This window comes from Prionailurus bengalensis, chromosome E2 (assembly GCF_016509475.1).
Source record: "Prionailurus bengalensis isolate Pbe53 chromosome E2, Fcat_Pben_1.1_paternal_pri, whole genome shotgun sequence".
Lineage (NCBI taxonomy): Eukaryota > Metazoa > Chordata > Mammalia > Carnivora > Felidae > Prionailurus > Prionailurus bengalensis.
The window spans coordinates 10,498,254-10,510,310 of NC_057352.1; the positions used below are offsets into that span (position 1 = coordinate 10,498,254).

General features: G+C 60.9%; 1 protein-coding gene across 9 annotated transcripts in view; it reads left to right on the forward strand.

The window, feature by feature from the left end:
• Window positions 1-11,841, forward strand: part of ZC3H4 (zinc finger CCCH-type containing 4) — a 43,988-nt gene extending 32,147 nt beyond the window's left edge. For 6 of the 9 annotated variants that reach the window (XM_043598586.1, XM_043598585.1, XM_043598588.1 and 3 more), the window contains 4 exons: window positions 2,686-3,050; window positions 3,248-3,591; window positions 6,507-6,758; window positions 7,949-11,841. In XM_043598586.1, coding sequence (XP_043454521.1) covers window positions 2,686-3,050; window positions 3,248-3,591; window positions 6,507-6,758; window positions 7,949-9,468 — 2,481 coding nt within the window. In that variant the 3' untranslated portion in view covers window positions 9,469-11,841. The remainder of the gene's footprint in view (window positions 1-2,685; window positions 3,051-3,247; window positions 3,592-6,506; window positions 6,759-7,948) is intronic. The other 3 variants (XM_043598591.1, XM_043598592.1, XM_043598590.1) reach the window with 1 other exon arrangement.
• The last annotated feature ends 216 nt before the right edge of the window (window positions 11,842-12,057 follow it).

Consider the following 12,057-nt stretch of genomic DNA (forward strand, 5'->3'; position numbering starts at 1 on the left):
GCAGCGCTTGCAAGGAGGGAACGATAGGGCGTCTGGGTGTGAGCTCGGCAGGCCAAGGGAGCGTGACCCCTCCGGTGGCCAGAGCTTGCCACCCCCTCCACGGGAGGGGAGGAAGCTGAGGTCAAGGTTGTTCCTGGTTAATGAGGTATAACCTTGTTAGGTTCTGCCTTCTGCCTGAGGGCATCGAGTTGCCACTGATGGAAGGACCTAGCTTTGTGATTGATGTGTGCTGGGTCAGTGTGCAGCAGGGGACGGTGGGAGGGAGACCAGAGACCAGGTAGGAGGCTGGGGCAGAGTCCTGGCCAGAGGCAGCGGGGCCCAGGACAGAGGGCGGGTGGGCCGCTTGGGAGGTCCAGGCAGTAGCTTGGGAACAGTGTGTAGGAGAGAGACCCCAGATCGTGGCTCGGGGTTCAGAAAGTAGAGGGGGGTCCCTCACTCAGAGAGCCACGCTTGTGGCCAGTGGAGAAGGCACGTGGGGTGAAGTGTGCCCGGGTGGAGCTGAACACCTACCCGCAGCTCTCCAGATGGAGGATTCTCCCCAGCCCCGTGCTGGCACTGACTGAAGGCTTCGGGGCGGGCAGGGCCTTGGAGCCAGGGAGGGGGGGGTGGAGGCGGGGTGCCGGGGAGACCCACTGGAGAGGAACGTCAAAGAGCGGGGTCAGGGTGGCCAAGGCCTTAACTCTCTCATCCCCCCACGCGCCCCCCCACCCCTCACCCCTCCCCTCCTCCGTGGTCCTGATGTTAACCGGCTGTTCCCTGGAGCCCAGGGAATGCAGGGGGAGGTGCATTTGTCTGTTTTCCTTGCTCATTTACCCAACAAATGTACGTCCGTGCCTAGCTTCTGCCGGGCACCGTCCTGGGCCCTGGGGGACGCGGTGGCGAGGAGGCGGGATCCAGTCGTTGGGCAGATCCTGATGATGCACCGGGATCGCGGAAGTGGAGGGAATGTACAAGGAGCCCAGAGGCTCTGCAGACAGGCTGCCGTTCATGGGAGCCTGGGTGAGGCGACCCTGTGCTGGTCCCGAGGTGAGCGGTGGAAGAAAAGAGTGAGAGGCACGTGCTGAGCAGGGGACACAGCCCAGGCAGCAGCCACGTGCTCGGTCGAGAAGCAGAGGAGGCCCGGGGGCCAGTACGCCGGGCGGGAAGTGGACCGAGCGTCAGGGCGGTGAAGCATGCAGGGCTGGGGCCTGCCTCGCCGCTGAGAGGCACTGCTGGTTCGGGGCAGGGTCGCCCACACCGTCCCAGGCACCTGTTAAGATGCGGTTCCGGTTCAGCAGGTCGCCCTGTGCTGCTCGTCCACTCTCAGACCACGCCTCGAGTAGCGGGGCTCTAAGGGACAGATGTTTTCTGTCAATTGGTTGTTCAAGTATTCCGGCAGACCCTGCTGTCCCCAGGTGCAGGTACCATTCCTGACAGGAGAGAGAAGAGCCGAGACCGGCCTGACACGCACCTGGAGACCCTGCTCCCACCACCCACGCTCCCGCCATCGCCGCGGGGAGGGAGGAGCGGGGGGGGCGGTCTTGAGCGGTGCCGGGGCTGGGATGCTAGCTGCTAGCTGCTGAAGCATCTCTGAGCCCCATGTTAGGATCCACGAAGGCATCTGTGCTGAGGTCCCTAAGGTGGCCCGGGCCCAGGTTCAGTCGTTTCCTGGCGGGGGGCGGGGGCGGTCCCAGGACCAAACGTGTAGCCACAGCGGGCCAAGGCTGGAGAAACCAGGCGTGAGCGTCCAAGAGTCCTTGCCCCGTGGAGTCCCAAGGACCGTGCTTAATCCTCAGGTTGTGACAGCACTCGTGGACTGTTCTATACCAGGGACGCCCAAGGGGCTCGGTGCTCAGAGTGGCGCCTGTGCCTGGCATGTACCAAAATTCCAGAATCCCGGAAGGAAAGGATGTGTTTCGGCAGAAAGCACATCGTTTATATAAACAGTTTGGCCACGGGACAATAGGGTATTAGGTATAAAGTAGGTGACACGTGCTACAATGTGGGTAAACCTGGCATTCTTTAAAATGTTTTATTTAGCTTTGAGAGAGCGCAAACGGGGGAGGGGTGGGGGAGGCGGGGACAGAGGATCCGAAGCAGGCTCCGCGCTGACAGCCGTGAGTCTGACCTGGGGCTCGGACTCCTGAACCCTGAGATCATGACCTGAGCCGAAGTCTGACCATCAGCCGACAGCCACCCAGGCGCCCTGAACCTGGCAAACGTGTTGAGCGAGAGAAGCCAGTCGCAAAAGGCCGGGCAGTGTATGCTTTAGTGAACTCTCCGGAATAGGCAGGTCGTAGACATGGCAAGCAGATTAGTGGTTGCTGGGGCCCCGGACGAGGGGGAAGGGGAGTGACTGCTAATAGGTATGGGCCCTCCTTTTGGGGTGATGGGGAAGGAAGTTCCGGAACCAGATAGAGGTGGTGGTTGTGCATCCTCATGACTACTTAATGCCATCGAGTTGTACAGTTTAAGGGGAGAAAAACAGGTGTCTTGGTGCAAACAGGAGCGTCTGCCCCCTTCCCTGCCCCGGGTGGTCACAGAGCAGAGGCGGCAGTGGTGTGGGATGATGACTTCCGTGCCTCGTGGCATGGTGGCCGCGGGGTCCTTGTGTTTTAGGGGTCTCAGAAAGTTCAGCTTCCCGCGCGGGAGGCCTGGTCCCTACCTCATCCTGGTCTCCCCCCCCCGCTTTGTTCTCACCGGCAGATGTTGGCTGATGACGCAGAGGCGGGCGCTGAGGACGAGAAGGAAGTGGAGGAACTGAAGAAGCAGGGCATCAACCCCCTGCCCAAACCCCCCCCTGGTGTGGGCCTCCTGCCCACCCCTCCTCGGCCCCCCGGCCCCCCGGCCCCGACCTCTCCCAACGGCAGGCCCATGCAGGGCGGCCCCCCGCCCCCGCCCCCACCTCCCCCTCCGCCTCCCGGGCCCCCCCAGATGCCCATGCCTGTGCACGAGCCGCTGTCCCCACAGCAGCTGCAGCAGCAGCAGGACATGTACAACAAGAAGATCCCCTCCTTGTTTGAGATCGTGGTGCGGCCCACAGGACAGCTGGCTGAGAAGCTGGGCGTGAGGTGAGTGCCCCAGGGCCCCAGATTCCGTCTGGTGGGGCTGGTCTGGCCTCAGCCGGGCTCCTCTGTGCCGGGGGTCTCACTGCGAGCCTGGTCGGGAGCCCTCCGTGACCAGCCTCACGGATGCCACCGTGTCTCCTCGAGGGCATGGCCACCACGCGTGCTTTGCAGCCCCTCACAGGTGCATTTCTTCCTCCTAGGTTCCCTGGACCCGGAGGACCCCCGGGGCCAATGGGCCCCGGGCCCAACATGGGCCCCCCGGGGCCCATGGGGGGCCCAATGCATCCCGACATGCATCCCGACATGCACCCGGACATGCACCCTGATATGCACCCCGACATGCACCCCGACATGCCGATGGGTCCTGGCATGAACCCTGGCCCGCCCATGGGCCCCGGTGGCCCCCCAATGATGCCCTATGGTCCTGGAGACTCCCCACACTCTGGAATGATGCCCCCCATCCCGCCATCTCAGAACTTCTATGAAAACTTTTACCAGCAGCCCGAGGGCATGGAGACGGAACCCGGACTCATCGGGGACGCAGGTGCGCGGGGGGCCGGGTGGGGGCTGGGTTGGGCCGCTGCGGCTCGCGCAGGGGAGCGTCATCGGGGACTTGGCTTTCCTCCTTGGTCCGAGTCTTTGGAAGCATGAATCCGACTCCATCTCTGTCCCGTGAGTGGTTGAACGTTTTCAGTGACGGGGTTCACCACCCCGTTGAGGTCGAAGGGAGTCCTGTGACGTGATGAGTCTGGTTTACTTGATTGTCGCTTGCTCTGCCTGGAAGCCCGAGGGGCGGGTGCGGGGTGGCATTGGGCTTTGAGGCCAAAGCGCCTTCTCCAGTGTGGGCTCCTCCCGGACGGTCCTTGGCTTGGAGCTGCTGGTGTTCTGTCGACCGACCGTCTTCCTTCCGTCTTTCCTTCCCTCCTGGCTGAAACAAGAATGCGTCCTGGTAACAGCTTCAGTGTCTGACAGGGTGCTGGCCGGCCCATGGCGCTGCATCCCTAGGAGGTCACGTGCCGCCTTCGGGAAGGCTGGGATGTGCCCACTGCTGCCAGGCCTGGGGTCAGAGCAAGCAGGGCAGCCGTAGGCCTTGCCTCAGCTGCGTTTTAGTTCAGGGAAGCAGACAGGAGACGTGTAAATAAACACATAACGCTCGTTTCAGCAGAGATCGTTTCTCGAAAAAGTAAAACGGAGAGCTTGTGGCAGACGGTCGGGGCAGAGGCAGGTTGGGAGTGGCTGTGCCGCGTGGGGATGGCCAGCAGGGGCCTCTCTGAGAAGGGAGCGTGAGTTGGGATGTGAAGGGGAAGAGGCCAAGGGGCGGAGACCCTGGTCCGTCGGCTCGGTTGAGAAAAGTAAGGGCAGCCGTGTAACTTGGGAAAGGGAAGGGACAGAAGTCCCAGCGTGGGGACTCCGACGGCCCCGGTGAGGTGGCCTCATTGGAAGAATGGTAGGGTATAGGCAGAGGCATTCGAGGGGGTGGATAGTAGGGGTTGGAGTGGAATCAGGGAAGTTTCTGGAATGCTATGGAGTTGTCCTGGGCAGAGCTGGCCGTGACGGGGCAGGAAGTAGCGAGTTTGGAGAAAACGCCGTGGGGCCTACGTTCCTCCTCGTGCACATGTTACAAGACAGGAAGGAGCAAATGGGGACGCCGGCCTCGAGGCAGGGTCCCCTGGGCGGATGCTCACGCCGTCCCTGATGCCGGAATGTCCTGCTGGAGAGCGCCGAGTTGTGGGTGCTGAGCACCCACAAGAGATCACTTCAGCTGCCCCGTTAAGCAAGAGGTGCCCGTTTGACAGCCGTGGGGAAACTTCGCGGGGCATCAGGGAGCCCACCGGGCTGGGGGTCAGTGTGAGCCTCCGGCATCTCGGTGGTGCCCGGAGCCACAGAGCAGTGTTTTCGGCAAGGAGCGGGAGCCTTGGAAGCGGGAGTGAGAAAGGCAGGCTGTGTGAGGGAGGTGCCGTGGTTCCCACGGGCCCCTCCTCCTTTCGTAAACGTGTAGAACGTGCATGGAAAAAGGCCTGGGCGCGGAGGAAAACCAAGTCTGGCGAGCTGTTCACAGCAGGTGCCTCTAAAGTAATTCGCCCCTATTTCCTTATCCGGAAATCTATGCATTTGAAGTGTGCCCGCCCAGTGGTGGTTACTATATTCAGTCGTACGGCCGACGAGTAGTTTGTTCTGTGCAGGGGCGACTGGGACTGTTGTTCACGGCGTGTGCCCGGCACCGCGCTAGGCTCCTGCCCCATAGTGCAGGTTTGCCCACGAAGTTCAGGGGCTAGAAGAGGGTGGCCTCTCACTTCTTCCTTCATATGCTTTGTGCATGAAATGTTTACAAATCGCGTTAAGCCTTTTAGTTTCTATTAAGTTACAGATTATCCTCTTGGTAGCACTGGCCACATTTCAGATGCTCAGTAGCCCCGTGGAGGATAGTGGTAGCCAGGTTGCACTGTGCAGATACGGAATATTTCGTCATTGCAGAACGTTCTACGTGTGGGGCGGCGCTGACTACACGTTCTCTGTCTGCACACACGCACGCATGCACACACAGTCCCCACATGCAGCAGGCCCCTGCCTGCCCTTCAGGAGTGAAGGCAGACCCCGACCCTCGAGCCCTGTGCTTCCTAGACGCCATGTGAGAGAGACGCCCCCCCGCCCCCGCCCTTAAATGCAGTCGCACGCTCGTGAGCATTTGCAGAGTTCAGGACCCCGTGAAGGAGGGAGGGAGAAGGAGAGATCACCCGTGAGCCTCTGGATTGACATGTGGCCATAGCAACATTTCAGTTATTTCCTTTTCTTTACAAGTCTTTGGTCACCGTGGCCGAGCTCATATTACGAGCTCTCTACGAGATGCAGTGTTTTTCTTTTCTGATTATTACAAAGAAATGATAAAAAGAGGGCGCATGGCTGGCGTAGTCGCAAGAGCGCGTGACTCTTGATCTTGGAGTTAGTTGTGAGTTCAAGCCTCACGTCGGGGGTAGAGCTTACCTAAATAAATAAAACTTAAAAAAAGAGGAAAACAGAAACCATAAACTGAATGCCCCTCACCGGTAATTAGAACAGATCAGAAGCACGTGGGGGCCCCTCTCTCCCGAGTCTCGCTCCCAGAGGACTGTTTTCTGTCTGTCTGCAAAGCCTTTTCGTTGCGTTTTGTAAACATCTGTACGACGTTGCGTCTTGTTTTCACTTCATGAGCATTTGCCCGCCCACATCACTAAATCGTGCTGTGAACCCCATTTTTCAGTGGCTGCATCCTGGGTGGGGAGACCCGCGTTGGCTGCTCCGTCCCCTGCTGTTGGGCCTTCTGCGGGGACCCTCCTGGGGAGGGTAGGAAGGGACGGGCTGCACATCGTCACCCATTGCCATCAGGGGGTGGGGGTTCTCCAGTTAAGGGCGCGCAGGTGGGATGGAGCTGGTGCCGCAAGGCCCTTCCCGACACGAGCCCTCGGTTCTTCCCTGCCACAGAGGACTACGGGCACTACGAAGAGCTGCCGGGGGAGCCTGGGGAGCACCTCTTCCCCGAGCACCCTCTGGAGCCCGACAGCTTCTCTGAGGGAGGGCCCCCAGGCCGGCCGAAGCCGGGCGCCGGTGTCCCCGACTTCCTGCCCTCAGCCCAGAGGGCCCTGTACCTGAGGATCCAGCAGAAGCAGCAGGAGGAGGAGGAGAGAGCGAGGAGGCTGGCTGAGAGCAGCAAGCAGGACCGGGAGAATGAGGAAGGCATGTGTCCTCCCCAGGGGCAGGGGCTTCCCCTGACAGGCACAGGCCCCCCCCAGGCCGCTGTGCCGTGGAGAGGTGGGGAAGGCCTAGCTGGGTTTTGTGTCGGAAAGGAGCTTGTGGCCAGAGAGGACCCCGGCCCAGGGCCGTGGAGCCGGGCTGGAGCCGCTGCATTGCATGTCCCTGAGGAAATTGGAAGTCAGGGCTGCCTTTCTGTATCTTGGGGGTCGAGAGCGACCCTGATCCCATTGAGGAGGGCGGTGGGCTGGTCCCCGGAGGAGACAGCAGCCAACAGGATTTCCCTTCTGAGCCCTTAGAGAGGAGGCTCACCGCTCTCCTTTCCCTAGACCATGCTCTCAGGAAGTCAGCAGATGACAGCCAGTTGCTGACACAGACCAGTAATAAGCACAGTCCCAGCTGCCAGGTCACTTGGTGCCACACAGCGGATCTGATGGCATCCAGCCCAGGAGGAAATGGGGCGGACAAATGGTGTCTAGAACCAGGAGCTGGAGCCTGGGAGCAGGTGGGGACAGTGGGAAGAGGGGCCACGCCCTCCCTCGGTGGCTCCGGTGTCACCTGCCCAGAAGGTTGGACTTGGGCCAATTTCTGAGTCTGTCCACCTGGCCCCGTCTCTTATCAGCCGGTGACTGCCCTTCGCCGGGATATGGTAACGCTTCGAGGGGCCTGGGGGCCAGTGTCTGTGAGCCCCAAGCGCAGAAAGAGCGGAGTCAGTGCTAGGTGCTCCCAGGCGCCCAGGGCAGGGCCTGCCATGCTGGGACCTGAGCCCATGGCAGGTGAGGACGAGGTGTCGGAGCCCCGGGCTGGGATCCTGAGCTCAGTCCTCGCTCTGCCCTCGATCTCAAGGTACCGTCCATGCCTCCGCTTTCTCGTCTGTCAAATGGGCGTGATAGTAACACTGCCTTCTGGGTGGTCATGAGAATTAATAAGATAGAGCACATGGGGAAGGATCCAGGAACAGTAGCCAGTGATCTCCCAGGCTTGGTGCTCAGCCCACCTGAGTTTCGTGGCTGTTCGTAGCAGCCCGCAGAGGGAGGGGTTTTTAGGAAAGGAGAAACTGAGGTTCTGAGAGGTAAGAGGCAGAGGAGCCGTTCACCCAGCGGGCCGCTGTGGGTCTGCGGACTGGTGGCGGTGGCGGTGGCCGCTCATCTTCCTGTACCTCTGTTCTTGCTCAGGTGACACCGGAAACTGGTACTCAAGTGATGAGGATGAGGGCGGGAGCAGCGTCACCTCCATTCTTAAGACCCTGAGACAGCAGACGTCCAGCAGACCCCAGGCTTCCGTCGGGGACCTGAGCAACAGCGGGCTGGGGGATCCCCGCCTCCAGAAAGGACACCCCACGGGAGGCCGGCTGGCCGACCCTCGCCTCAGCCGGGACCCCAGACTCACCCGCCATGCCGAGGCTTCCAGCGGGTCTGGCCCAGGAGACGTGGGGCCCTCCGACCCTCGGCTGGCTCGCTCCCTGCCCAACCCAAAGCCCGAAGGCGGCCTTCATTCCAGCCCTGCAGGCCCCAGCGGCTCCAAAGGGTCTGGACCACCCCCTGCAGAAGAGGAGGAAGGGGAGCGGGCCCTGCGGGAGAAGGCCATGACCATTCCCCTGGACCCTCTCCCTGGGCCCCCGTTGCGGGACCCACGGTCACAGCTGCAGCAGTTCAGCCACATCAAGAAGGACGTGACCCTGAGCAAGCCGAGCTTCGCCCGCACTGTGCTCTGGAATCCTGAGGACCTGATCCCCCTGCCCATCCCCAAGCAGGACGCGGTGCCCCCCGTCCCCGCAGCCCTGCAGTCCATGCCCACCCTGGATCCCAGGCTGCACCGTGGCGCTGCCACGGGACCTCCCAACCCCCGACAGCGCCTGGGCGCCTCCACAGACCCCAGCGCGTCCAGCTCCAACCTGCCCGACTTCGAGCTCCTCTCTCGCATCCTTAAGACTGTTAATGCCACCGGCCCCTCGGCGGCCCCTGGCTCCAGCGACAAGCCCAGTGACCCCCGGGTGCGGAAGGCACCTACCGACCCTCGGCTCCAGAAACCGGCAGACTCTGCTGCCTCCTCCCGGGCTGCCAAGCCCGGCCCCGCCGAAGCACCCTCTCCAGCCGCCAGCCCCAGCGGGGAGTCCTCCCCACCAGCCACCGCCCCCTATGACCCCCGAGTGCTGGCTGCCGGCGGGCTGGGCCAGGGCAGCGGGGGTGGGCAGAGCAGCGTGCTGAGTGGCATCAGCCTCTACGACCCCAGGACTCCCAACGCAGGTGGCAAAACTGCGGAGCCAGCCGCCGATGCGGGCACCCAGCCCAAAGGCCCTGAGGGCAATGGCAAGAGCTCGGCCGCCAAGGCCAAGGAGCCCCCATTCGTCCGCAAGTCCGCCCTGGAACAGCCCGAGTCCGGGAAGCCCGGTGCAGACGGGGGCACTGCCACAGCCACAGACCGATACAACAGTTACAACCGCCCCCGGCCCAAGGCCTCCGCGGCCCCCACCGCCACACCGGGTGCCCCGCCACCAGAGGGCGCCCCGCCCCAGCCTGGCGTGCACAACCTGCCCGTGCCCACCCTCTTTGGGACTGTGAAACAGACGCCCAAGACGGGCTCTGGAAGCCCATTTGCTGGCAACAGCCCAGCCCGCGAGGGCGAGCAGGACGCGGGGTCCCTGAAAGATGTTTTTAAAGGCTTTGACCCCACTGCCTCCCCGTTTTGCCAGTAGTGTTAAGCTGGAGTCAAGCGCTCCCCGCACCCCACCCTTCCCAGGGCAATATTTAAGGGTAGCAACCAGAGTTGGGAACTTGGGGGGAGGGGGGCTCTGGGTGGTTCCCCCCCCCCTTTTTTTTCTCTCCCTCCCCTCTTCTCTCTTTCTTTTTTAATAGTACTTTCTTTGCAACATATAAATTGTATATAACCATTTTCAGTCAGTTCTGGTCAGTGCTGCGGGGCTCCCAGGCTCCCGCCAAGGAAACCTACTTGTGCACATGAACAGTTGGAAGTCCCCGGGGCCTCAGCCCCAGCGGGCCCTTCCTCTGGCCAGGCTCAGTTATCAGGGACTCTCTGAAGGCTGGGGCCCCAGTCTGGTGGCTGGAGGTCCAGTGGGTTTTCTGGGCAAAGCTGGGCCCGTCCTCCTCCCCCCCCGCCCCCCCCCCCCCCAGCCCACACCCCAGGACAAAGGGAACAGTAGGTGTCAGAAGGCACTGAACGCTGCTCACCCCGTGTGAGCGAGGAGAGATGAAGCCGAGACCGTGGGCAGACCCTGCGTCGAAGCAGGTCCAGGCATTTCTAGAACCCCATCCCCTCTGCAGTGGGCCGGCCCCGACGACCCGCTTCAGGGGCCCGAGGAAGGAAAGAATTTGAAAGAAAGGCAGAGAGCCCTTGGAAGCTGTCTGAGCTGGGAGAGGCACAGCCATTTCTGCTCCCGTCTCCTGTGGATTCGCACACCGGCTTCCCTGCTGCCCTCCGTCCAGAGTTCGTCCTCAGACCTGTGCCCTCCGCCCACATCAGAAGACTCCAGGGTGAGAGGCGAACCTGGAGACGGCAGGGCTGGTGTGGGGCGGCATCCCCCAAAAGCTGCCTCCAGGAGGCAGCCTCCGCAGACCGCGTGTTTTCTGTCAGTATTAGCTCTCGTTTTGTCCCGTCGCGGCCACGCCGTCCTCCCCTCAGCCCGGGGTCTTTCCTGGTCCCCCAAAGCCAGAGCACCCAGTGTGCCGGCCCCAGCCCCTCTGGGGACAGCTCAAGGATCCGTGGCATGGCCGCTCCGCCAGGCTCCCGACAAGAGCCCCGGGGGGTTCTTGCAAAGTGTTTCTGTTCTCCGCTTGCTTTGAACCTCCTCCCACCGCGTCTGATGTAGGGCCCGTGGTTTTAGTGTGTTTTTCTTCCCAGCTAACAGGTGCACGGGTTCAGAGGTATGTCACAGTGTTGGATTTGGGGGGCTTGAGGAAAGGGCAGGAGACTAGCCAGGGCAGGGTGGGGGGCCGCTGGGCCTTCTCTAGGAGAGAACCGGCAGGACCCCCGCTTGCAGGTGGAGGGCGTGGAACCAGAAGCCTGCATCCTGCTCCCCTCCTCCGGCTGAGCCGGGATGGGAGCAGAGACATCTGCGCTGGACTCCCCCCACCTGCCCCAGGCCCCTGGCTGAGGTCCAGCCCCATGCACAGAGCTCCAGAAAAGGCTCACCCTGTGGATGGGACCTGGGGAGGCCGGCCCATGGCTCCGGGGTCCTTCCTACCTGTGCATAAGCAGGTGCTGGCCATCTCTTGCCTTGCTCTTGTCCCATCACCCCAACTGCCTTGCTAAAGGCCCCCATCTCTTTCTTGCTAATAATGAAGAAAACTGGTGATCCAGCCGGAGGGTTCCCCTCCCACCTCCTTGGGGTGGGAGGTGAATGAGGCTCCTGTACCAAACCCCTCTCCCCCGGAAGAAAAACTGTCCAGTTTGGGGCCAGAAGCACGGGTGGGAAGAGGCAGCCCGCAGGGTCAGTGCGCCGTGATCAGGTTGGTTTGGTTCGTCTCTGTCTATTTCGTTTTGTGGTTTTTAAACAATCATTAGTGAGATTTTTCTTCAGCCACCGGTGTTGGCCTTGAAGCAAAGGGCTGCAGCCCTTGATGTTTGTGAAATAAGTAAAGATACACAGTGTGGCTGTGGGTTTTTTGTTTTTTGTTCTTTTTTTTCCTTCTCTCTCTCCCTCCTTTGAGAATTTTCTTTTGTAAAAGCAAAATTAAATACTTTTTTAAAACCGAAATCTGTGGATGAAATAGAAGCTGGAACCCTCCTCTAGGAATATTCAGCCTAAGAACCTCACGGGACTATGAATTCCCCCCAAAATTTTCATTTGCCATCAGGCCAAGCTTTTAAAAATAAAATGTTCTCTAACCAGGATTGTAACAAAAGTGTAAATATTACTTCAGAGTTGAAAGTTGATGGTGCAAATATGTATATAACGTACTGTATTTTTACAATGATCATCGCATGACTGTCCCAGCTCCCTTTTTGTACTCCTCCTCTGTCTTCCAGAAATGTCACCTGCCCTTTCTCCTGTGGTCTCTTAATCCAATAATTGTATTACTGCCATTAAAGGATGCAGTTATTTTAAAAACCCTGCGGTCTCGCCTCTCTGTGCCGCTCCCACCATCCCCCACCCTGGGAATGAGAAAAGCTGGATCGGTTCTCGCGGTGGCCGGCCCCCAGGGTGACATTCGTGATGACCTCATGGCATCGGGGCCTCCGAACCGCCTCTGCTTTCCTTAGTGGGTGGCGCCTGCCTCCCACGGTTCCTGAAACCCCGCTTTGGGCCAGTCCCTGCATTCAGAGA